The sequence below is a fragment of the Mauremys mutica genome, chromosome 4 (genome assembly GCF_020497125.1).
Source record: "Mauremys mutica isolate MM-2020 ecotype Southern chromosome 4, ASM2049712v1, whole genome shotgun sequence".
In the NCBI taxonomy this organism is placed as follows: Eukaryota; Metazoa; Chordata; order Testudines; family Geoemydidae; genus Mauremys; species Mauremys mutica.
The window spans coordinates 81,359,396-81,386,011 of NC_059075.1; the positions used below are offsets into that span (position 1 = coordinate 81,359,396).

The window sequence follows — 26,616 nt, forward strand, 5'->3', positions numbered from 1 at the left end:
GGCCTGAATTGATTTTCTTACCGGAAGGCGACGCTGTTGCATCAAGTAAATAATAAGTGCAACAATTATGTATATATATAAACAAACTAGAGAGGGAAATAAGACCATTACTTTGGAGTGAGGGAAAGAAACAAACGAGACATGGTTCAAGGTCAGAACTGTGTAAACTAACATACAAAGCCCTCTTTCAGGAGCCGGCATAGTGGCTACATGGTACACGCTTACAATCCACCTATTCATTTTCTACGCCCGGGAAGGAGGAGACAGGTAAATGAATCGCCTGTTCGTACAGCTGTGTATAAATTGTGCGTCTGAATGAAATGAGAGTCCAGTCCAAGCACTGCTTTCAGGGGCACGTGTTTGGTCTTTCACTCAGAAGCTGGGATCTTCACTTTGGACAGTTTTTATTGTCCAGCGGCGGAGGAAAAAGAAATCGCCAGTGAAAATCAGAGTGAACCCCCCTGTTTCTGATGGTCTCCTGCAGGCAGACAGCACTCGGGATGGTGTGGGGGGAGGGAGGGGAAAGATGCACCTTCATTGCCCACAGGTGATCGCGTTGTCCTACATCCCCTCCCTCACCCGCTTCATCCCAAGCCTCCCGACTCGTTCATTCGGGTCTCGCCCGCCCGTCTGTGCTCGGAGAGCAGCCCGCTGCCCGGGGCTGAGCAAGCGGAGAGCCCCCCGCGGTGCACAAGTCCCTCCGGTCGCCTCCCCGGTGTGCAAAGGGAGACGGAGGTCGCCCAAAGGCGGCTACTCCGCGCGGAGTTTTGCAAATTGACCCAAACGCGTTGAGTTTGGAAATCCACCGTTCCCCCCACCCCGGCTTTCTCCTCCCCGTGGACCCTCTTCCTGCGTCCGTTTTACACACGGGCCGCTCAGCTCGGATTTCACTGGCTGCCTCAGCCTCCTCCGGAGCCGCTGATTGGTGTTTTCCCCAGGTTATTTGCATGCCGTCTGCACACTGGGTGCCCAACGGAGGAGTTTGCTCAAAGCTTCTGCAAGTGTCCGGAGCGCCGGCGGGAGCAGAGTCTGCAGCTCCCCGGGCTGCTCTTGGGCTCTCCTGCTGCCGCGCTGCCTTAATGGGCTGGAGCTTTGCTCTGGGTAGCGATTTGGAGAAGGATTCTCTGGGCTAGTCTTCGGATCCGTCTTTTCCCTGCTTACTCAGCACTTCGCTGCCTTCAGAACCGCCCGGCTCGCCGGAGAGGTGGGGTTGGCCTTGTCTTGAGGCTCTGAAGTAACCTGCCTTAGGAGGAGACTCCTTTGGCACGTTGGGGAGTGTTTGATACTGACACTTCCCCCTCCCTGCCTCCCCGTACTTTCCATCGTTGCTCCAGACGGAAAATGAATGATCTCAGCCTGCCTGTGGAATGGAGTCAGCTGGCACCCAGCAGAGCCTGAAGGAGCCTCTGAAGCTGAAGTGTGAACTTGGTTCTTCTCCGCAATGTTATAAGCTGCCCAGCGGTTCTCTTTGTGGTGCCAGCCTCTCTGGTCCACTAACTGCAGCAGGGATCTAGTTTCATCGTCTTCACCTTTCTGTGCCTCTAAGGGGCTGGATCACAAGTCTTTCCTATGGCTGGGATATACAGCTCTACTCTGAAGACCCTGGAGGATTTAACCTTGGACTCTGGTTATGGGGCAGGGGATTCCTGCAGATCCCTTAGTCTCTCTTCTTCTAAGTCCAACTCCCAAGCCTTCACATCATCGCAGCACAGGGGCAACTGGTGGTACTATTCAGGCTCCATGAATAGTAGGAATAACAGCTGGGATACAGTGAACACTGTTCTGCCAGAAGACCCCGAAGTTGCAGACATCTTTTCCAAGTGTCCTAAACTGCCAGATCTAGAGGAATTCCCTTGGACCGATGAAGACATTGGGAAAATACTCAGAAAAGGAAAGGGGGAAGGAAATATCAGAAACTTTTCTCAGGAAGCTATCAGGAGACTCTCTCAGCTACTTAGGAGAGCCCTGATCAGGATCTCCAGGGAGGCCCAACGTCTGAGTGTGATGCATTCCAAATGCACTAGATTTGAGATCCAAAGTGCCATCAAGCTCATCCAGAGCTGGTCATTGTCAGAAAGCTGTGTCCTGGCTACTGTCAAGGCTCTTTCCCTGTACAGCATGAGTGCAGGAGATGGATTGAGGAAAGGCAAATCCTCCCGATGTGGCCTTACCTTCTCAGTGGGGAGGTTTTTCAGGTGGATGGTGGACACTAGGATCTCAGTAAGGATTCATGAGTATGCAGCTATCTCTTTGACGTCTTGTATGGAGAATCTAGTGGAAGAAATCAAAGGCAGGGTTCTAGCGAGTCAGAGCCCAGATGGAGGAGGAGGGGGGGAGATCTCCTCTGAAATCCTTGAGATGGTCATCAACAATGATGCTGAACTTTGGGGAGTACTGCAGCCTTACGAGCATCTCATCTGTGGGAAAAATGCTAATGGTAAGTCCAAGTTATGCAACTGTTACCATAAAGATTGTTATGCAGATACTACTGTGATAGCCATAGGCCTGATTTTCAGCAGCTTTGCACCTGTAAAAAGTAGATGCAAAACACTATCAAATCAGAATGTGAGGATATTGCAGTCACTGTTTAAAGGTGTAAATTACTACACAGGGTGCAACAGCAGTGGAAAAACAGGCCCTTTGTTATCAACAAAATAAAGGCATTTGAGACTGCCATTAACTTCCTACCAGTTGCACTCTGAGCTTATTAGCATTACTAAGAGAGAATGAGTGTATGGGTACCTCAGGTATTGATAAGGGAAAGTTGCATTAACTAACTTTCTGAACTTTGTTTTGATTTTAAAAAAGCACCCTCATACTTTTTTCTGAGGAGCTTGCCAGTATCATATAAAAGATGATATTGAGAGCCTTGTGGGGCAAACTTTGTGATCTTAAGCATGTTTTTTCCCAGATACAGCCTATAGAAGGAAAACAACTATGAGGTTGTTTTTTCAAAAATAACTGTACAACTTTTGAGCAAACAACAAAAATTATTTAGGATCTGTAGGTATAAAGCTTATATTGCATGGTATGTATATGTAAATTATACCAGTTTTCACTCAGCTCAAATTGAGGATTATAGGATAGCTTTTTGATTAATTAGAATAACATAGTGTTAAGATACTTACCCCCCTAATCTGATTAGGAGAGTTTTTAGGCAGTTAAGTAAATAAGCAGATAGAATACTGGCATTTTCCTGTGATACTGAAAGATACAAGGTTTAAAATAAATTTTGACAGTTCTCCGGGGAAACTTGCAATATTTGTCTTTGAACTGTGTCACTGAATGTTAAAGAGCAACTGATGTCTCATGTAAATGTTTGAGAAGCAATTAGTCCACGAAGAAAGGCTGTTGAGTTTGTGTTAATCTGTTCCGGTTGCTTAGTCCTCATCTGAAGTCATAAACAATTATGACATCAGTAACTTCAGATTGAGGGACAAGCAAAAGGAGCAGATCTACCCTTAAGAAATAAAGATCCTGTTCTCATGTGAGTGTTAGCAATGACATATCATGCATTTAAACAAAGGACCAAATCCTGCTCTGTGCTGCACAGGTGTACTAAGGAAAAGAATTGAGACAGCGCCTCACCTCCGTAGCATTACCCCTTACATTAGCACTAAGGCAGTGTCTCAGAGCACTAGGAAGAAGGCTTAATTTCTGTGGGCAATACACAGCTGAACACAGTTTATTTTCTCCCTTCCTCACCTTAGCCAGGCTTGATCCAGCCTGTTCAGCACAGCCACCACATGCATGAACCACCATCACTCCATGCCTTCCTCCCGAACATGTGTCTCTATTAGATATGGGCAGGAGTTTTCCAATATGTGGGAGAGAAATGCAGCAAATATGTTATATGCACAGAATTGTCTCTGAACAGTGTGGCTTTTTGGAATGTTTCTTTGGCAGGATGGAATCCGTAACTGCAAATTAAGTCAAGTGAAATGTACAAATGAATTCACCTCCTTTTTAAACCTCAGCTCTTTGTCAGGGCTGTATCCTCTGTGCTGGGAAAATGCCTAGTACATTTTTTGGCTGCCACCAAAACAATACTAGATAATCCTGTGCAGGCCATGAGAGCATTTGTAGTTGAGGATCTATGTGAAAGGACAGGAGGACCCTCTTCTCCCTGTAATCTGGAGTAAAATATTTCCTGTGGTTCTACTTGGAAAGGTTTGTCTTCTAGGTAAACCACATTCTCTGTTCAGTTTTTGCCACATAATTTCTGTCTTTGAGATAACTGAGATTGTTGATCCATAGTAGGGTGACCAGAGAGCAAATGTGAAAAATCAGGACAGGAGTGGGGGGTAATAGGAGCCTATATAAGAAAAAGACCCAAAAATCAGGATTGTCCCAATAAAGTTGGGACATCTGGTCACCATAGTGTTGCTGATTTATAAAGTCTCTTTGCCTGAACAGAAATCTCCTTTTGGAATAATAACAATGAATGAATGGAGGCTGGTGTCTGATGGAAACATAAACAGCTATGCAAGGAAACAGTTCTAAATATTCAAAACACCAAGTGTTCAGCTCATTCAATTGAATACTAAGCATTGACTGGCCATGGAAAAGGCTGGGGTTCTTTAGCCTTTTTGTGGTTTCTGTCTTGCTGAACATTTCTTTCAATAAATGCATTTACTTTTTTTGTATGTGCAGAGTTTAGGGTGTCTTCAGGTGTGTTTAATTCAATGTAATGTGACCATTTATCTAAACTGAAACATAAGAATCAGTGACTCTTTTAATGTCCATTCTTGCAATTACAAGTCAAAGATGACATACTGCATTGTAGATTTGGCTAAAAATATGAAATGGGTCAAATGAATATGTAACCAACATAGTACAATAGATCCTGCAACAACAGGCTGTGGGTTGTTGAATCACTACATTTAATTTCTGTATAAGAAGCTTAGCCACTGATCCAAATTCTGCTCTTGGATGTATTAGTGGAAATGTGGAGCAACTCAGTGGAATTGCTATTTGACATTTACATTAATACTGAGAGAAAAACTTGGCCCATTATGCTCAGTAGTCTGGAAAACTTAACAAACAAGAGCTGGTATACAAAGGTGTTGATTCCCAATAAGGAAATGTGGAGGGAGCTAATAAGTGCTAATTTAGTTGTTTGCCCATTGCTCTATCAATACAAACACCTGTATGGCTCATCAGTAGCGATATCTGCAGTTTATTATTGCAACTGGGCATCTTCAAAGACAAAACTAAATTAAGTAAAGAAACTGGTTAAAGGGAAGCTAAAGCACAGATGTAGAAGATAAAATTAATTAAATTATAAAAAGCTTAAGAAATACCATCAATAGAAGATTGGTTAAAGCCATCACTCTTCAGTGTATAGACTTTTTTTTTCTTCTTCCAATTTAGAATTGTTGATGCATAGATTTGCTGAGGTCTGATCCTGCAGTCCTTGCATACTCAAACTTCTTATTGAAACAAATGTGCAAGAACTTTAGGATCATGTGCTAAAACTATAAACCAGGCTTTTAGTTGGGTGAGATTTTCAGCTATTTCCTGGGACACAGGAGCAAACTCTTGATCTTTACAAAAAGTGAGATGGGATTGTTAATGATGCATGCATAGACAGGATCTCCGTTTAAGTTGTCTTCAGCATAGCTGTACATATTAAGGACCTATTCTAGCATTTCTGGAGTTACTCTGTTTCAGGGTGAAAACCGATCTCTAACTGTAGGGGGAAACTTCCCTTGGGGATAGATGACCCCATAGCTACCACCTAAAGGGTTTCTTGTACCTTCCTCTGAAGCAGCTGGTACTGGCCGCTCTTGGTAATAGTTTACTTGAGGAGAAGGACCATGGATTTGATCCAGTATGGCAGTTTTCATGCTGCTGTGTTTGTTCTCCTATGTGGTAGATGAATTGACTCATTTATTATTCATTATGCTGAGCTGTAAGAACTCCAGAAATGCTTTTGGCATTATCACTCTGTCTGTTAAGCACAGCACTTACTGTACTTAACCACCTGAATACTCCTGAATGTTCCTGGGACATCCAGGTAGAATGCACATGCTGTGTCCTAGCATTCTATAGAAGGTAATACTGCAGAATTCAAAAGGGTCATTAACAGCTTGAGTGCTCCCAAACACACCTGGCAGGTGGGGCAGCTGAAGTGATGCTCAGCATAGGAACTTTGTTGCTAACATATTGGTACTTCAAAGCAAAGGGATTAAGGTTCCAGAACAAGCTATACTGGTTTCTTAAAATAACAACACCCCTGAACTTTTCTTACAGGATATTTTAGAAAAAATGTAGCCAAATTGATTGCTGATGTAACTTTAGTGGAGTTACACTAGGGATGAATTTGGTCTAGTATGATATAGCAGCAAGTGTCTGGAAACTAAAAGCCCCATATTCGGTCAGTAACTTACCCTATTTTGCTTTATATTTTTCCACGCACGTAAATTAAAAATGGCCTAACAGCCCTGATTTTAACTTCCTGGCTCTTGTAGAGGTGTAGCACTATTCATGTTTGTTAAAGTTGTTTTTTGAGTTTAATATCAAATATTTAAGATCAGTTTTGTACTTCAATATATAATCATGTTGCTAACCCCCCGCCGAGATCCATTTATGATGCCTAAGTATTGAATAAAGAAAACCCCTTGTAATGTGTGCTGTTTATTCAAACTGCTTTCTGGTTATCTGAACCAAAAAAATTGGAGTGTTCATAGTGTCTCATTAATTTTATTAAACTAATTATCTCTGCTACTGTTCAGAAAAGCTATATGTTATCAGGAAGTGTATATTTGAGAGATAATAGCTGCAAACGTGATCAATAAGATAAGTGGAGTAAAAAAGCTTTAGGACTGTTACTGCTACTGTACTTTTCTAGTTGTCACCTTTGATGGGCTGTGAATCAATTTTAAAATGGAACTTTTCCCTCTGTTCCACCACTTTGCTGCACTAGGGGCTGCTATCCTTAAACAAAATCTGTGCTGCGGTTTTGGACAAGCGGTTATATGTGTGTGTACCCAGTGACTGCACCTCACCTCTATTCTGGCCTGCCCTAACTCCTTGGTTGTTTCTGAGGCAAGCCACCACCTGCAGGATGTGCAGATTCCTGCTGCCTACATACCAAACAGCTGGATGTTGGTAGTTCCAGTGCACTGGGACCTTTCACAACCATATGATTATGGGTGAATTTCACCCAGAAGGGTACATTTTCAAACCCTAGCCTTCAGTTGTGGATGTGCAACACTTGCATAGCTGTGAACAGTTCTAATACCTGTAAACTCCTGTGTTAGAATTTGTATCCACAGAACCCAGTGGGACAATGTTCTAGGGCTGCAAATGCTAATGCTTACTTGCATGCACATAGATGTCAATATTTTAAGTGTGTGTCCACATGTTTGCACCTGCAAACGGCATGTATACATGCTCACAATTTTGCATACATGCAGGTGGAGTTTGGATAGAGGCCTAGCTGAAAATGTGGCCCTTAGCGATTTGATTTTAATTTCATTCCATGAAACAGAATTGTCATACTATCAGAGCCAAATTCATCCTTGAACTCATTGGAGTTACACTAAAGATTAATCTGAACAATAAAATCCTTTGTAATAGGGCTTCTCTGTTTGGTCACCCTAAGATTTGGTGCTGGAACTTTGTAAACTAACATTATTACTAGGGACACATGCATGTAGATAGATTTTTTTTGTTATCACCAATTTGGATGTAATAGGGTTTGGAGCATCCATCTGAAACAAAGGGAACTAGAAACTGAGACAGAGGAGGCCCTGCAGGGAAAACCCTAAGTACAGTCAAATTTAGGATAAAGTTTTTATTGCTTGTTAAATTACAAATAAAGTCCCAGTGAGTGTGTATATTTGAACTAACTATATATGCTGTTCAGAGTGGGATTAGGATTTCATTGGATTACATCCAGATAATTGTGTTGTAAGTGTGACACATACGACAGAGTTTTTGTATTTTCATAACCATAGGAGCTCTATCACCTATCATTCCAGCGCACAAGGCATCATACCGATGTGACACTCTGAAATACCAATCTGATCTCTTGGATGCCAACACAAAAGAATGTGTTTTTATTTTATTAATTTCAATTTTGTTTCAGTTATCAACTTTCTTAGTACACTTCTACCCTGCTATAACGCGACCCGATATAACATGGGTTTGCATATAGCGTGGTAGCAGTAGGGCTCCGGTGGTGCTTTAAAGGGTCCGGAGCTCTGGCTGCTGCGGGGAGCCCAGGGCCCTTTAAATCACCGCTGGCGCCCTGCCACCGCTACCCCAATGTAACGACGTTTCACCTATAACATGGTAGGGATTTTTGGCTCCCCACGACCATGTTATATCGGGGTAGAAGTGTAGTTGTAATTACAGGGAAGATTAGCACTCTACCCAGTGCATGGATATTGTATTTATATTGTAAATGAATGAATAATAAGACGTGGAGAGATGAGCAAGAGGTGCGAAGAATATAGAGCTCTAGACTAGAGGTAAAAAAAGAGAGCTAGAAGAGTTTAAAAGAGAATATATTGATAGAAAATGCCAAGAGGCTAGCCAAAGAGATGACCTTAGAACCTTGTATAAGACAATCAAACAGCTAACAGGAAACTTTAGCAGTAATTGATGCCTTATTAAAGATGCAAATGGAAAGACTCTTCCTTTGTTCTTCTTCAGTACTAAAAGAGGGGCAGAAAATTTTCAGGCTGTTTTAAATAGACCAAGCCCTAGCAAACTACTAGAAATACATGGTCAAGACCTACCACTACCAGAGCTTCCTATTGATTTATGGGCTGTTACAATGGAAGTTAGAAAAGCCATTGGTAAATTTAAAAAATGGGAAAGCAGCTGGAGAGGATGACGTTACTGGAGAGATGCTTAAAGCAGGTGATGAAATAACCCTCCAGACTGTACTTGTGTTTTTTGGATAGAAAATGGAATGAAGGGGGGAAAAAACAGCCCAGTAGAAGAGAGGCCTTACAGTAAAATTGCCACAGAAGGATGACCTTACCAATTGCAGTAACTGAAGAGGAATCACATTACTCTCAGTTCCTGGGGAAATCATGTGCAACATCACACTGGAACGTATCAAGAAACAAATAGACCTTCAATTTAGAAAGGAACAAGGAGGTTTTAGATCACTGAGATCATGTGCAGACTATATTGTTGTTCTCAGTCATATTATAGAACTAAGTCTGGAGTGGAAAGCACCTTTTATGACAAATTGTGTAGATTTCCAGAAGGCTTTTGATCGTGTACACAGACACTGTCTTTGGAAAATTATGGCATACTACAGAATACCAGTAAAAATAATTAGAATAATTAAGCATCTATATGATAATGCCGAATGTGGCAGTCAGAGATGGTGACAACATCAGCCAATGGTTTGCATTGACAACTGGAGTAAGACAACGGTATATTTCCGGGGTAGTTAATATGTGGACTGCGAGCCAAATCCACACCACCAGACACTGTTGAACAGAACTTGTAATCTTTTTATTTAATTATTATTTATTTATTTTATTTATTTTTTTAAATTATTTTCTTCTCTGGAGTCTGGACCTTGATATACCTTAACCAAGAAATTTGGACCTGGACAAAAAATAATTGATTACCTGTGGTATATTATGTCTCCACTATTGTTTGCACTGGTCATTGACTCTGTCATGAGGAAAATAACCTTAGAAAGTAACCAAGGAGACTTATGGACAAATGATAAAGCACAATTGGATTACCTCATTTTTGCTGATGGCATTGTCCTGCTTAGTTCAACACATCGCTTAATGGGGAAAAAGACCCAGCTTTTGGCAGGTACATTAAATCAGATTGGTTTGTTCATCAGCAAGAGGGAGACAAAATGTATTGCTTTCAGTGTTCTGGAAGTAACCATTAGAATAGATGAAGAAACATGAGAAGTAAACAATCTATCTAGGGAATGAGATGTGCAATGATGGTGACATCATGCTAGATGTGAAACAGTGAATATCAGAAGCAACAAACAACTTTCATAAACTTGAAAAGATTTGGCACTGTCACAAAAATATGAATTTTTAACACTGGCATAATGTCTATCTTCCTTTGTGGAGCAGAGACATGGAAATGCACACGAGAAATGGATAAGATCAAATCATTCCAAAATAAATGTCTGTGGAAGATCTTCAGAATCCATTGGAAGGAGTTTCTTGCAACATCAGAAATTCTAAGTAGAGCAAACCAATCTAAAGTATCAGATATGGTAAGAAGATGATGGACATATTTAGGACACTCTTTAAGGGTGGGACCAGCACGACTTCCAGGGCAAGTAGCAATATGGACACCACCTAGAAAGAGAAAAAGAGGATGACCTAGAGGAACGTTATGTAGAACAATAGAGGGGAAAAAACAGATCCATCAACGTGACACTCAAAAGCCTGAACACACCAGCACAAGACTGAAATAAATGGTGGAAACTGGTAAATGCCCTATGCACCTGAAGCTGTAACAAGATAAAGAAAGACTGTAAATACAGAGCAGCCCTAATCCACATCAGTTTTCTAACATTTCAGAATTAATTTCTACCCAAGCATATTTTGCAAGGCTGTGTGAAATTGAATAGGTTGCCTTTTCTTTATGAAACACATGCTTTCAACATGGAATTCATATATGTAAAGAATAAATCTTTATCTGTGTATTAATATCACCTTAAATAATTAAGAGTGAACATTTAAAGTTTAAATTAGTTTATGCATTTCGCTGGGCTTGGGCAACGAAAATAGATTAATCAGCTTCACTTTTGTTTTATAGTCAGTTTCATTTTCTGGTTCTCATGTACTAATACAATGTTGCAGTGGTTAGGTACATAACACTGCAGGGAGAATGTTTCAGTACATAAAAATAGCCTGGGTTCATTGAAATAAAACAATGATACTGAAGATATTTACATTCATACTAGTTTTTTTGTAAGATCCCTTTCCTTTCTCTTAGTAACAAAAGGTATTTGCATCCCTTTTAAAATAGAACTTTGAACATTTGACCCACAATCTAAATGTTGGACCTAAAGCTAGTTATCATTTTTCCTTTAATGTGAGCTCGTCTCAGTGGTGTAGGAGAAAGAAAATGGAAAAATGAGACCAAGAATAATACACATTGGGCTAAATCCTGCATGCCTTGCTTAGTTGCTACTTAGGGTATGGCTACACTTGAGAGTTGCAGCGCTGGTGGAGGCTTTCCAGCGCTGCAATTAGTAACTGTCCACACCTGCAGGGCACATCCAGTGCTGCAACTCCCTGGCTGCAGTGCTGGCTGTACACCTGGGTCTGCTTGGAGTATAACGATTGCAGTGCTGGTGCTACAGCGCTGCTCGTAAAGTGTGGCCACACACCAGCGCTGTTATTGGCCTCCAGGGTATTAGGAGATATCCCAGAATGCTTTTAACTAAATTACTCTCTTTGTTTTGTTATGCTGCCTCTCTTTGTTTTGTTGTGAACTCGGGGCTCCGGGAGCTGCTTATCTAAAAAACAAACACAGCTCCTGTTTGCTGTGATCAATCTGTAACTGACTGTGAACAATCAAATGAGATAACCCCCTACCTTGCTGTGAATGAGGCAGGCAGGGGGATGAGTGTTTGCTTGAGGATAGAAACAGTGGGGGCAGGGGGGAGTCCGTTGGAGCAGCTGCTTATCTGGTCTGCAGGCTGTTTGCAGTTAAGAGTAAGGGGTCGGGAAAACTTTCTGATTTTGCAAGGCAGGGAGCTGATACAGTGTCGGCTCCAAAAATCCACACTCTCTCTCCCCCGCTCCCTGTCACACTCCACCCCACACCCCTCTTTTGAAAAGCATGTTGCTGCCACTTGAACGCTGGGATAGCTGCCCATAATGCATCACTCCCAACAGTGCTGCAAATGTGACCACACTGCAGCGCTGGTAGCTGTGAGTGTGGCCACACACCAGTGCTTTCCCTACACAGCTGTACAACCAGCGCTGTAACTCTCAAGTGTAGCCATACCCTTAGTCCTCACTCAGGCTAAATTCCCACTGAAATCAATGAGAGTTTAGCTTGAGGAAGGAGTCAGGGTTTGTCTGGGCTTGGCTACACTTGAGAGTTGCAGCGCTGGGAGTTTACAGCGCTGGTCATCCAGCTGTGTAGGAACAGCGCTGGTGTGTGGCCACACTCACAGCTACCAGCGCTGGTGTGTGGCAGCATTTGCAGCACTGTTGGGAGTGATGCATTATGGGCAGCTATCCCAGCGTTCAAGTGGCAGCAACGTGCTTTTCAGAAGAGGGGGGTGGGGTGGGGTGTAGTGTGACAGGGAGCGGGGGAGAGAGAGAGAGTGGATTTTTGGAGCCAACACTGTGTGTTAGCTTCCTGCCTTGCAAAATCAGAAAATGTTCCCGACTCCTTACTCTTAACTGCAAACAGCCTGCATCCAATGGACTCCCTTTCTCCCCTCTGCCCCCGCTGTTTCTCTGTCAAGCAAACACTCACTCCCTGCCTGCCTCATTCACAGGGGTTATCTCATTTGATTGTTCAGTCAGGTACAGATTGATCACAGCAAACAGGAGCTGTGTTTGTTTTTTAGATAAGCAGCTCCCGGAGCACCAGAGCTCCGAGTTCACAACAAAACAAAGAGTAATTTAATTTAGTTAAAAGCGTTCTGGGATATCTGCTAATACCCTGGAGGCCAATAACAGCGCTGGTGTGTGTCCACGCTTGATGGATCACCAGCGCTGCACTCACTACACCCCAAGCAGACCAGGTGTTCAGCCAGCGCTGCAGCCAGGGAGTTGCAGCGCTGGATGTGCCTTGCAGGTGTGGACAGTTACTAAGTTGCAGCGCTGGAAAGCCTCCACCAGCGCTGCAACTCTCAAGTGTAGCCAAGCCCTCTGACTTTGCATATGGAACTTAAAAGGGAAAAAGTACAGAAAATAACTTGAAGTATCAGATACAATAAGTTTTCAAAATTACTCAGCGCCCAGCAGCTCCTAATGTTCTCCTGAGCAGCTTTTTAGGTATAGTCCTTTGCACGTGCAGTGTCTTTTTATCTGAAGACATTGCTGCTTGCAAACCTTAAGGGTATTTCTAGACTTAAACTGCTACAGTGACACAGCTGCAGCTGTGTTACTGTAGCACTTCAGTGCAGACACTACCTGTGCCCACGAGAAGTGGTAGCTAGGGCGCTGGAAGAGTTTTTCTGTTGACCTAGTGCTGTCTACACCAGGGGTTACATCAGAATAACTGCGTCTCTCAGGAGTGTGGATATTTCACCCCTCGAAGAGACATAGCTATGCCAATGTAAGTTCCATCATCCCTTTGTGACAGATAAGTAATGTACAGATCTTTTTCAAAGATGGGTAAGGTGAGGCACTTGTTGAAGGTCACATAACACATCAGTGCTGATCAGGGAATAAAACTTGGGAGTCCGGATTTCCAGCCCTATGCCCTGGCCATTACGAGAAACTCTGACCTCAATATTCCTTCTGTTATAAGAAATAAATGTGAATATGTCTTCATGGCAGAGTTAGCCTAAGCTTGCCTAGGAAGGGCTGGGTTAGCCTAGTTTAGCCTGAGCTAGCTTAGCATGGGGGGAGTGTTTTCACTGCAAAGCACTACCCATGCCAGACCTATATAACTGTGTCCACAACAGAACTGTACTAGCATGTGTGCTGGCATGGACTTCTGGTGGGATATCCCATGGTTTTTAACAGTGTGTTAAACTGGGCTGCTCTATGAATTCATTGGTAGAGTGCTCTCTGTCTCTGCCCTAGCAGGGAGCTGTTGTCTGTGGCAGTGACATGAGAACAATACTTTATCCCCACTTGGAAGCTATTTACATACTCACTATTATTGCAGATAGTTCCAAAGGCAAAAGCGAACTGCATATGGCAGCAAGAACTTTTAATGAGAATGTCATTAACGATTCAGTCTGCAAACTATTGGCTCAACTGACTTTTCTGCCTCTTTGCTTCTCTCCTGTCCATTACATATGAAAATATCACTGGGTACATCTCCCCAGATTGAATCTTACTCGTATCACACCACAGCTTTACCAGACAGCTGGGGTCAACTTAACGTTTCTTGGGTGCATCTCTATTCAAATGCAGCCTAAGTGCAGAAGAAATGGAGCAGGGAAACACGGGGTTAAAATGCAGTGTGGAAGAAGAGAAAGAGACAAGAAAATATAGCCCAGGTGGAATTGTGAGATAGGATTGAAGGACTAACAGCACCAGATTTGATTAACCTGAATTCTCAATGAAAAGTAGGTGTGTTGCCAGCCTGGGCTGAAAAGTAACCCAAGCTCAAGTCTATACCCTTAGGTGTGCCTGAACTAGCATGCTCCAAAGCCGCCTCCTCAAGCCTTGGTTAGAGGTTTTTCTGTGCATATGGAAGGGGATGTTAGCTCAGTCTATAGTCCAGGTGTTGCTCCTAACACTGCAGTGAAGGCATATCCCATAAGTTGTTAACATTGTACTATGCTGGATTCTGGTGGAGAGAGAAAAAAGAGGAGCATTTTGCGGCTCTTTTGTTTAATAGGATGAATCTGAATGTTTATTTTGAACATCTCAGTGTCTTAACACTTGACATCTGTCTCTAAATCTAAGCAGGCCTGAGGCAGTGGTTAAAACCAGTTCAGCAGTGACTTCATGTTTCCTTACTTTAAAAGTCAGGACTGTAAAATTTCTTACCAGATTTCTGATATTTATAGCACAAGAGCTAGAAACATTATGAAATGTGCTACACCCTGCAAAAACACGTGATGGAGAGAAGCAATGTGAAAAATATTAAGTTGTGGTTAGTCCAAAGGAAAGTTTGTTGTTGCTGGCAGCTTAGGCTTTATAAAAGGGAAAAGAAGAAAATAGAAGGTGTTATAAGAGGGTGAGGCTTAAGGGTGCCCATTGATGGATCAAATTAATGTCTGTGTCTGTGCATTTCACCTCTAGAGGTCTGAATTCAGATCTTAGCCTAGGTCATAAGTAAAAATGGAGTTAGTGATCTTATTCTAGTCTCTAGTGAACACTTGTCCATGTCACACAACTTCCACATGGTTGTGTACAATTCGGATCAGAGGTTGCTACGAGGCCCAAGAATGGAATAGAAAATGTGTTGCAGGACTGGAGTGTTTTTTGCACAGCTTCTGTGGGTTGAGTGCTTGCCCTGCCCAATACCTAGCTGCAGACTTTACTTTCCTGAGTATTAAATTTAGAACAAGTATAAAAAAGTGACTTCTAATGAGGGTAGGATATACTGTAATTACTAACTTTTGTAGCAATGGAAACTGAAAAGGGATGATCCTTAATCAAGGTACATGGAATTTTGAACTATACAATACCCACTTATGAAAGTCTATATGCTTGAGTGTTTTCTCGTATTTGAAATATGATCTCCTTTCAGCCCTTTAAAATTGTGATCTCACTGCACAAGGGATCATAACTGATTATTTAATTACATGACTTAATTCAGTTACATTCCTGCTTGCAATTTCTTTTTTGGTTCTTTTTCTATTAGGTAGGTGGGCTTAAATTCCACTTTATTATATTCTTTACAGGATGATCTCCTCTAACCTAGTCACCCAACAAATTGTAAAATCGGTCAGTTCTGACAATCAGATTATGCTGATTATTGTGAATATTTTCAAGCTTTCCCTGGTGGCTAAATGCAAGTATCTGGGGGTGAACACAGGCACACATCAGAAAATCCACAGCCAAAATTGAATGCGTGGGCAGAAGTTGTCCATCTCTGTTCTGGTCCTTCTAAAATGATTGAGAGTCAAGAGTTCAGGGTCTGTGGTTTACTCTGCCATAGACCTATTGTTTGACCTTCAGCAGGTCCCATTGTCTCTCCTTGCCTCAGTTTCCCCATCTATACAGTGATAATCTAATGGTACCAACTTCTGGGGAAAGATGTAAGACTTAATTGTTCATGTTTGTAAAATGTTTTGAGCCCATGGGATTAAAGGTTCTATAGAGAACAAAGTATTTTCCTTTATCATCATGGGTCAGCCTAAGGGGTCATTCATGGCAGACATGATGCTTTCTCCCCAAGCTAACTACTGAAGCTATTTTATATAGATGGTACATGGTTCCTAGTTTGTTTGGTAACTTCATGAAGCAGATAACCAGCATGGTAGCACAAATGGCAGAAAGCACTTTAATTAGAGGATCTGTTAAGTTAATTATTTAGCTAATATATAATATTGAAGACTTTGAGTGCTGGGTTTATTGACGTTGGGGAATGTTAGGGGAAGGATTGTGATGTGTCACTTATGAAACCCAAGGAAATAAAGATTTATCCTTTTCAATTCATGTTTTAGTCCTCAGAACTATACAAACACTTGCATGAGGGGAGCTACATTGAGCTCTCTTTGGCCAACAGATGAATCAGTTTCAGAGTAAGCAGGAATAAAGAGAGACCTCCTCACCTCACATTGTTGAATGTTCTGTTAAATACTGTAGTTCCTTTAGCTATACTATTGTGATACTAGAATAGGTTAGATGAGGAAGGCGAAAAGTGGAGTGATTGTGGGATACAGCCCCAAGTCTGGACCCAGCCAAATTCTTTAGGCCACATCCTCAGCCTATGTAAATTGACTTCCATGGAGACATAGATTTACATCAGCTCAGGATCTGGCCCTTCATTTATATTTCAGGGCATGGGTTAAATAAGGTCACAGGAAATGTACAAAAATTCCTTGTAATAGTTTAAGGGAGAAACGGATGGAAAACATTAGCCATTTGTGACCCCCTTTTTCTATGTTTACAATATTACAGTCTGCACTGGGGGGGGAGGGATAGCTCAGTGGTTTGAGCATTGGCCTGCTAAACTCACAGTTGTGAGTTCAATCCTTGAGGGGACCATTTGGGGATTGGTCCTGCTTTGAGCAGCAGGCTGGACTAGATGATCTCCTGAGGTCCCTTCCAACCCTAATAATCTATGATTCTAACTTACTTACCCTTTGTATTCTTTGACCTCTTTGCAGTTTCTGTTTTGACTTGAGCCTGAAGATCTTACAGCCAGAATAAAGCAAGACATTTATTGTGTGTTTAATGTGGGACTTCTTGTGAATTCAAACAACAAAAAGTAAAACAAGCAGATGCATCTGCTTGATCTCTTAAAGTATTTTCCTGGCCCTTTACAGCTTTCTTTGGCTTTTGATGAATTCCAAGATGATAGTGGTAGGTTTCTGCTTAATCTTTAGATTTTCGTAGTTCAGGAATAAGACATTTCACTCTCTTTTGGCTGAAGAGGCAGAGCTTCATGGTTAGTGGTTAGAGCAGAGAAGCAGGCCAGCTGTTTGGTTTCTTTACAAGCTTTTCTCAGATTTGGGAATCTTGATTTTTTTTTTAATTAGGATTTCAAGTCATTTCCTTTAAAATAGTGACTATCCACTACTCCATGCAGTCCAGGCTGCTGGGAAACCTTATGCTGAGACAGCCTGGAGTAAAAGGGAACAGTTGCCACACTAATCCAGGGACTAGAAAAAAGTGTGGCTCAAGGAGTTTAGACACTCTTTTTTAACTATAGAATAAAAGTCTCTGTGCTGCTCTGCGCCAAATCCTGCAAGATGCTGAGTAACCAGAACACCTACTGAAGTCAACCAGAACACTGCTCAGGATTTGGCCTTATAACCTAGTTCAGTCCAATTGGTAATGATGTGACCTTTCCAAAGCGTTAAACTCCGTTCAAAAGGTTTTCCATTTTGCCATATCAGTTGGCTTAGGTTTTTCCAGTGCAGATTTGCTCATGTGTACTTGATGCCCTCTGTATTTCAATCCAACCATCTCAGTGCAGAGATTTCTTCTCCCTCAATGTGCGATTGTAATTCCAAATATTAATGGAAGTTGTGCAGTGAGGGGATCTTTATGAGGTTTGGGGACAAAGAGCATGTACACAATGCTTAAAAAAGGTCTTGAGTGACAGTCCTGCAGACTGAAACTTTCTATCTGCAGAACAGGTGCAGGCAATGGCAATACAGTCTTCTCCATCCCTAACCTGTGGCTGAGAGTAACTTGACACTTCTTCTGAGATGGCTAAGAAGGATGCTAATTAATGCTATCACCGATTGTGATGGTGGTTTTTCTGCTATTCTCCTCACTTCTCTCCTCTCTCCCCTCCCACAGAACTGGACTAAGAACATTAATGTCACACAGTGGTTGTGACTTTTGGTCATTATTGTCCCAGGGTAAAATTTTCAAAAGTGATTTTAGATGCTTCAGAAGCCCTTTTTAAAAGTGATTTAGGCATTTATGGACCCAAAGTCTCATTGAAAGTCCATGGGACTTAGGCTACTAAGTACTCCAGTCAATTTTGAAAAATTTACCTCCATCTGAATGTGATCACTTATCCTGGACATTATCAGTAACCTGTGCCATTCAGTCTCCCCTGCAATGTATTACCACTGTGTAGTTCCTTTTGGAAATCTCCACACTCCTACATTTACCATTAAGTCTTCCAGCTGTTAGCTGTTTATAAGTACAAACAAAAATAATTGAAATCTAGAAAAGGATAGCTCATAATATGAGTTGAAGAAAAGTTCTTCTAAATGTCACTCGACAATTAAAAACCTTCATGATGTAACAGTGATGCTGACTTTATATGGTGGGGAAAACCCTATGTATTTCAGACTTCCAAGAAAGAGAAGGCTGTTTGCCTTCCTGCAAACTTTAGCACCAGCAGCATATCCATCTTCATCCACAAAACCTTTACAGCGTGACCAGATGTCCTGATTTTATAGGGACAGTCCCGATATTCAGGGCTTTTTCTTATATAGGGACCTATTACCCCCCACCCCCGTCCTGATTTTTCACACTTGCTGTCTGGTCACCCTAAACCTTTACCCTCTCCTGTACCCTCTTAGGCGCCATCCTATCAAACATGGCAAGTACTACCAGGTAATTTCTGCTATTTCATATGTAAGGAAATATTTATATTAGGGCTGTTATGTGGTTTAAAAAAATCAATCGGGCTGTTAAACTATAATATAAATCCAAAAATATTTACATAAATGATAGTTTTCTACATTTTCAATAATATTGATTTCAATTACAACACAGAATACAAAGTGTACAGTGCTCACTTTGTTTTTTATTACAAATATTTGCTTTGTAAAAAACAGTATTTTTCAGTTTACCTCATACAAATACTGTAATGCTATCTCTTTATCATGAAAGTTGAACTTACAAATTTAGAATTATGTGCAAAATAAAACAATGGAGGCTCTAAAGTTTTACAAGTCTACTCAGTCCTACTTCAGCCAATTGCTCAGACAAACAAGTTTGGTGACAATTTGCAGGAGAAAATGCTGCCTGCTTCTTGTTTACAACCTCACATGAAAGTGAGAACTGGCGTTCACATGGCACTGTTGTAGCCGGCGTTGCAACATATATTTATGTGCCAGATACACTAAAGAGTCATATGTCCCTTCATGCTTCAACCACCATTCCAGAGAACATGCTTCCATACTGATGACTTTCATTAAAAAAAATATACATTAATTAAATTTGTGACTGAATATTCATTAAAAAAATATACGTCATCAGTATGGAAGCATGTTCTCTGGAATGGTGGTTGAAGCATGAATATTTAGCATATCTGGCACGTAAATACCTTGCAATGCCAGCTACAAAGGTGCCATGCGAATGCCTGTTCTCACTTTCAGGGGACATTGTAAATAAGAAGCGGGCAGCATTATAATTCCATAAATGTAAACAAACTTGTTTGTTTTAGCGATTTGGTTGAATAAGAAATGAGACTCAGTGGACTTGTAGGCTCTAAAGTTTTACATTGTTTTGTTTTTGAGTGCAGTTATGTAACAAAAAAAGTAAACATTTGTAAATTGAACTTTCATGATAGAGATCTCACTACAGTGCTTGTATGAGGTAAATTGAAAAATATGATTTTGTTTTGGTTTTTACAGTGCAAATATTTGTAATAAAAATAATATAAAGTGAGTACTGTACACTTTCTATTCTGTGTTGTAATTGAAATCAGTATATTTGAAAATATAGAAAAACATCCATAAATATTTATAATAAATTTCAATTGGTATTCTGTTGTCTGAGTGTGATTAAAACTGTGATTAATTGAGATTAATTTTTAAAATCTCACAATTAATCAAGATTAATTTTTAAAAATTGTTTGACTGCCCTAATTTCTAAGACTGCTTTGAATTTGACTGCCCAGTGAACAAGCTGTGGTTCCTCACAAATCATTCTTCCCACAGACATGACGTTCAAATTTTCATGTAAATTTCTTTGAGACTGAAGCATGCAAAATTACTTTTTACTTGACTGCACTTTTGCAGGTGCAAAGTCTAGTGTTTTACCAGGAACATATTTCATCACTTTTTTTCTCTAGGTATCTTGGTAACATTACCCCTACTCTTAAGTATATCCTTAGAATACTGTCATTTCAGTGAACCTTTAAGAAATGTTTCTTTACACTTAGGCCTGGTCTACCCTGGGGGGGGGTTCAATCTAAGGTACGCAACTTATTGAAGTACCTTAGTTCGAATTACTTACCCGTCCTCACGGCGCAGGATCGACGTCCGTGGCTCCCCCGTCGACTCCGCCACCGCCGTTTGCGGTGGTGAAGTTCCGGAGTCGACGGTGTTATATCCTTGGGGCAGCCGGTGTAGGAAGCAATCACTTGAGGCCAGAGAGCAGGCAGCTAACCAAAACCTCCATTTTATTTACAGATATACAGAGAGCTCACTCAGCTGGTTGAAACCGGCTGAGCTAACCCATAATAATCTAACTCAGTTGCCATAGCAACAAAAACCATGACAACCAAATACACAACATATTCCTCCCCCCCCTAATAAGAACATCCCCTAAATAAAACACACACTAGACTAGAGAAGGAGGGTAGACTGCCTCCATTCCCGGCTAAACCCTGGGGATTATTTTGCCCCATAACCGTGGGTTCGCCCTAGCTAAAGATCCAGCCGATGAGGAGGCCTTCTGTCTCTAGGTGGATTACGGCGAACTTCTGGTGTTATTGCACCCGAAAGCACTAGGGGCTCAGGGTCCGCAGCACGAACAGGTGAGGAGGTGGTATCAGCTCGTGCTGGGCAAAGGGGTATCTCAGCCGCCGGCAGTAATGGAGGAGAACAGTCAGAAACAGGTGACTCGTGATTCGGTTCCTCACCAGAAGAGGTGAAGTCAGACCCCTCAACTGCAGATGGGTCCTGAGGACTGGCATGACCTGGCAACAGCTGATCTACATGTCGCCGCCAGGTAAGATTCTCTGCAGTCCGGACTGTGTAGGAAACAGGTCCTGTTTGAGTGATGACTGTGGCCGGAACCCATTTAGCTCTGGAAGTATAATTCTGAGCCAAAACTGGCTGTCCCGGGCTAAAGGTTCGGTCTTTTGCTCTGGGTGCCCGTCTGATGACTTGATATTGCTGCTGATGTTGCACAATTTGTCGGGGTTCAGAAGGTTTCAGCAGATCAAAGCAAGTGCGCAGCTGTCGTCCCATCATTAGAAAGGCCGGAGATGCGTGGGTCGTAGCATGAGGTGTGTTTCTGTAGGAAAGTAAAAAGGTATCCAGACGCTTTTGAAAGGAGTGTTGTCCCCTTGCTGATTTCAAAGCGTTTTTCATTGTCTGCACAAATCTTTCAGCTAATCCGTTGGTGGACGGATGATATGGTGCTGACGTGATGTGGTGTATCCCATTTGCCTTCATAAAATTTTGAAACTCCTGAGAAACGAACTGTGGTCCGTTGTCGCTCACAAGTTGTTCTGGCAGACCAAAACGACTAAAGAGTCCTCGTAGTTTTTGGATAGTACTCTCTGCAGAAGTGGACTGCATTATAGAGACCTCTGGCCATTTAGAATGGGCATCTATTGCCACCAAGAACATGCTTCCTTCAAGGGGGCCAGCAAAGTCAACGTGAATACGTTGCCACGGGTTTTCAGGCCAGTCCCATGGGTGTAGGGGTGCCCACTGGGGTGCATTCCTCACACCCTGACATGACATACAAGCTTTTGCCTTCTCTTCAATAGCGCTGTCCAGTCCAGGCCACCAAAAATAGCTTCGTGCAATTTCCTTCATGCGCACTATTCCACAGTGACCGGAATGTAGCTGTTCTAACATCTGTGATCTCAGTGGTGGTGGAATAATGACACGTCTCCCCCACAACAAACAACCAGATTGGACCGATAACTCCGTCTGCTTGGACATGTAGGGAACAAGGTCGGATGAGACCGGAGAGGTTTGTCGAGATTTTCCATGCATCACCAGGTCCATAACGTGGGACAATACTTGGGTCAACGCGAGTTGCCTTCTTTATCTGAGTAGCAGTGATGGGTGTATTCTCTACCTGTTCAAAGTAGAAGATTTCCTTTTGGGCACTATCTTGGTGTTTGACCGGCAAAGGCAACCTTGAGAGGCCATCTGCATTGCCGTGCAGAGTGGATTTCCGATATTTGATTTCATATGTGTGTGCTGAAAGTAACAATGCCCAACGTTGCATACGACTAGCAGCTAATGGGGGAATGCCTGTGTAGGGTCCAAAAATTGATGTCAGAGGTCGATGTACTCTTCTCACAGACCATTTTCGCCCAAACAGATACTGATGAAACTTCCGAATTCCAAAAACAATTCCTAATGCCTCACGTTCGATTTGGGCGTAGTTAGTTTCTGCTTTGCTTAGAGTGCGTGAAGCAAAAGCAATAGGTCTCTCTTCTCCTGAAGGCATAATATGTGACACGACTGCTCCCACTCCATAAGGGGAGGCATCGCAGGCCAATTGCAGTGGTAAGGATGGATCAAAGTGCGTTAGAACTTCAGAATTTAGCAATGCATCCTTAGCTTTGTTAAACGCAACATCACAGGCTTCAGTCCACTTCCAGGCCTTGTTCTGCCCAAGGAGCTCATGAAGTGGTTTTAGCAGTGTGGCTAACTGTGAGATGAACTTTCCATAATAGTTCAGGAGTCCTAGAAACGAGCGCAGCTGGCTTACATTTCGAGGTGGGGGAGCCTCCACAATAGCTTTAACTTTTGCAGGGGCCTTATGAAGACCTGCAGAATCAATGATGTGTCCCAAATATTCAACAGAGGGCTTGAAGAATTCACACTTGTCTTTGCGAACTCGTAGGCCATACTCTTCCAGTCTTTGTAGGGTAGCCTCTAAATTCTTTAAGTGATCCTCTTCATTTCTTCCAGTGACCAGGATATCATCCAGATAGCACTGAACTCCTGACAAGCTACACAAGATCTGGTCCATAGCCCTCTGGAACAGGGCGGGAGCAGATGTTATTCCGAAGGGTAGGCGACAGTATCGATAAAGCCCCTTATGAGTCACAATAGTCAACAGCTCTTGGGACTTTTCATCGACGTGCATCTGTAAATATGCTTGACTCAGATCAATCTTACTGAACTTTTGTCCCCCAGCCAGGCTTGCGAAGAGGTCATCGATGCGGGGAAGCGGGTATTGCTCTGCACACAACACTGGGTTGACAGTGACTTTAAAATCACCGCAAATCCGGAGAGAGCCATCTTTCTTCACGATTGGAACGATAGGAGTGGCCCATGAGCTATGGGTAACTGGTATTAGGACTCCATTGGTGACCAGGCGCTCCAGGTCTGCTTCAACTTTTGGCCTGATGGCATATGGCTCAGTTCGGGCTTTCAGATATTTTGGTGGACTGTCAGGTTTAATGTTCAATGTCACAGTTATTCCCTTCATACTTCCCAAATCATCTCCAAAAACAGCAGCATGTTTCCTTAGAATAGGGGTTAGACTGTGTCGAAGAAAAACTCAGTTCTCGCTTTTCGTTTGGGTGCAGCAAAACCAAATACTTTATTATTTCTCCAGTAATTACCATGGAGGGAGAGAGTGCCATAGGACACAGGGTCACCCCAGTCCTGGACAGGTCTCTCAACTGGTAAACAATCACAGCAAGCCTTTATACCTTTTACAGACAATTTCTAACAATAATACAGACAGTAAAAAGCAACAAATACATTTTGTTTATACATAAGCTTCTCTGCTATCTCACTAGAAAAACAAGACTGCAAGACTGCATATTGCAAGGTCGTAATAACTTTCACACAATTCCCTCTGTCTTACATTATCTTGCTTCCTCACGTCACCAGGGTCACAGTTAACCTAACTCATGCTAACTAACATTCATTAAGATCTCTTTAAAACCTTGTTAATTATTTACTGGCTTCCACACTCCCCCCTTTTGTACTTCTAGTACAACAAACAATTTCAACTCTCAATTCGCATGAAACCATGGACTTCAGATTCTACAGCAAACATGTCAACCGTCATGGGACGTAATGACAATGCATGATTAGAATGAACATGAAAGGTATTGCTATTCTTACGTTATTTACAACAACAACAACAATAATATAATCCTAAATTAACTAACAACATTACAAACAATAACAATCCCATAGGAATAATATAATGGGGCTGTTGTACAATTGCGAACACAAAGCACAAAACATCATACCTAGTACATAAAGTAAACACTCTATAAGCTGTATGAAAGGCATTCCTTCCAGCTTGATATATATTCTAAAGCATGGGAATTTGCCCTTGCAATTCAGAGATTCTTAGAACCTTTGGTAACAATGAAAGCAAATTTTGAAACCGATCAGGCATTATTCTAGTCCAATCAAAATATACCTAAAATCTAAGAACTACTTGCAATATTTTATCTGCATTCTATCTGCAGGCCAGTAAATGATATAATTGCCTGCAGCAGTGGTAAAATCAATATGTATATCCCATCAGGTGTTATTCTAGGGGTACTGTCTATAAATCAGGTAGGTATACCAGGTGGTCTAATTTCCCAGATGTCTCGGTAAATAATTCAGTTCCACATGCATCCTCCCCATGGACCCAGCAGGATTCGGTATGTGGGAGCCCACACCCCCTAACTGGTCCATATGCTTGGAAGGAGCACTGCGAATGTCCACACTTCCATCCAGAAAGTGTCCAAGTATGTCTTCATGACCACAGATCAGATGGTACTCCGGACGTGTCTGTAAGGGCAGTGGGCCAAGTCTGGTCCAGATCCCACTGCAATGCCTTCCCAGCCTCAGTGATATTCAATACCATCTCTGTCAGTCTCCTTCTGGGTCATAGAACTAAGGGTGGAAACGACAATCTGGGTATGTAGAAAACTGGATAAGGGCAATGTCAGTTAAAATCCAATTAGGGAGGGCAATACATACTGAAGGATTTATCCAGAACACAGGGCGCAGCCTGTAGAATAAACCCCAAAATCCAATTAATACCACAGTCCCAAGCATGGGTCCCACAAATTTCTTCCTGCCAGAATGTAATTCTTTGTTTCTTCACCAGGGTCAGTTCTCAATGTCCTTTTCAGTCAGGAATTCCTGGACTTTGGCAATGTCAGTGGAGTGAGTGCTTCTTCTTCTTTCCCAAAACAATTAAGGTTCAGCATCCTACAGGGGAGAGGTTTCCAGCACATATCACCCTGTAATAGCTGTGCTTTTTCTAGAAAAGTCTAAAGGCACAGTTGGTCTGTCAGTGGACAAGGGAGCTTTGTCCACTGGCTTTGTTTACTGGCTTCCACAACTGGTGGTTTCTTTAGTCATCCGGTGCACTTCTGCCCAGTTCAGTTGAATCTTCCCAAGCCAAGACCTACCCATTAAGGCTGGGTAGTCACCTCTCACCACAAACAGTGGCAATTTAGCTGCCTGTCCATTGAGCTCCACCTTAACATCAATAGTGCCCAACATGGGCACAGCTTCACCTGTATACGTCTTCAGAACAGTTTTTGTTGCCTTAAGCGGAAGATGCTGTAGCTTTTCCTTATACACAGTCTCAGGAACCAGCGAGACAGCTGCACTGGTGTCTAGTTCCATGCGTATAGGTTTGCCCTCCAATAAAGGGGTTACCCAGTATTCATGTGAGCCCGCTGCCAAAGACAAAACATGCAGTGGCACTTCCTCTTGTGAGGAGGTGTCACCTTGATCATCCTGGGTCTGCTCTAGGGTATGCAAGGTTCCTCTTTTTGTCGGCCAGACCACAGGCCTCTTTTTCTTTTGTTTACAGGCATACTCAATGTGTCCCTTTTTGCCACAGTGTCGACACACCAGGTCCTTACACCAGCATTCTGATGCCTGGTGACCCAGCTTACCACAGCGGTAACATTCTTGACTCTGCACCGTTTTGTGGGTCAGTTCTTGTGACACTTTTTGCACCCTAGGGGATGCACCGATGTATTGTGCCTCCCTTGTAGCCAGTTCCATGGAGACAGCAATATCAACAGCCTTCTGTAATGTAAGCTGAGCCTCTGTCAGTAGGCGCTTCTGTATAGCTTCACTGCAGAGGCCACACACTAACCTGTCACGCAGGGCATCATTTAACATCTCTTTAAATTCACAGTGTTCTGCTAGCTTTTTTTAAAATGGCTACAAATTGTACAACTGTTTCATCTTCCTTTTGGTCTCTTTTGTGGAACCTATATCTTTCAGCAATTACCAGTGGTTTTGGGGAGAAATGAGACCCCAGGATTTCCACAATGTCACTGTAAGATTTAGTCTCAGGCTTAACAGGGTGTAGTAAGCTGCGTAGCAGAGAGTAGGTTTTAGCCCCTACAACAGTTAAGAATATTGGCACCTTCTTCGCTTCTGTAATGTCATTTGCAATACCAAAAAGCTCAAAA

The 26,616-nt window shown here is 42.3% G+C and overlaps 1 protein-coding gene across 1 annotated transcript in view; it reads left to right on the plus strand.

Annotated features, from left to right (window-relative positions):
• Positions 1–513: 513 nt before the first annotated feature.
• The window catches only part of ABTB2 (ankyrin repeat and BTB domain containing 2), a 212,189-nt gene continuing 186,086 nt past the window's right edge, over positions 514–26,616 (plus strand). The window contains exon 1 of the mRNA XM_045015338.1: positions 514–2,437. Coding sequence (XP_044871273.1) covers positions 1,570–2,437 — 868 coding nt within the window. The 5' untranslated portion in view covers positions 514–1,569. The remainder of the gene's footprint in view (positions 2,438–26,616) is intronic.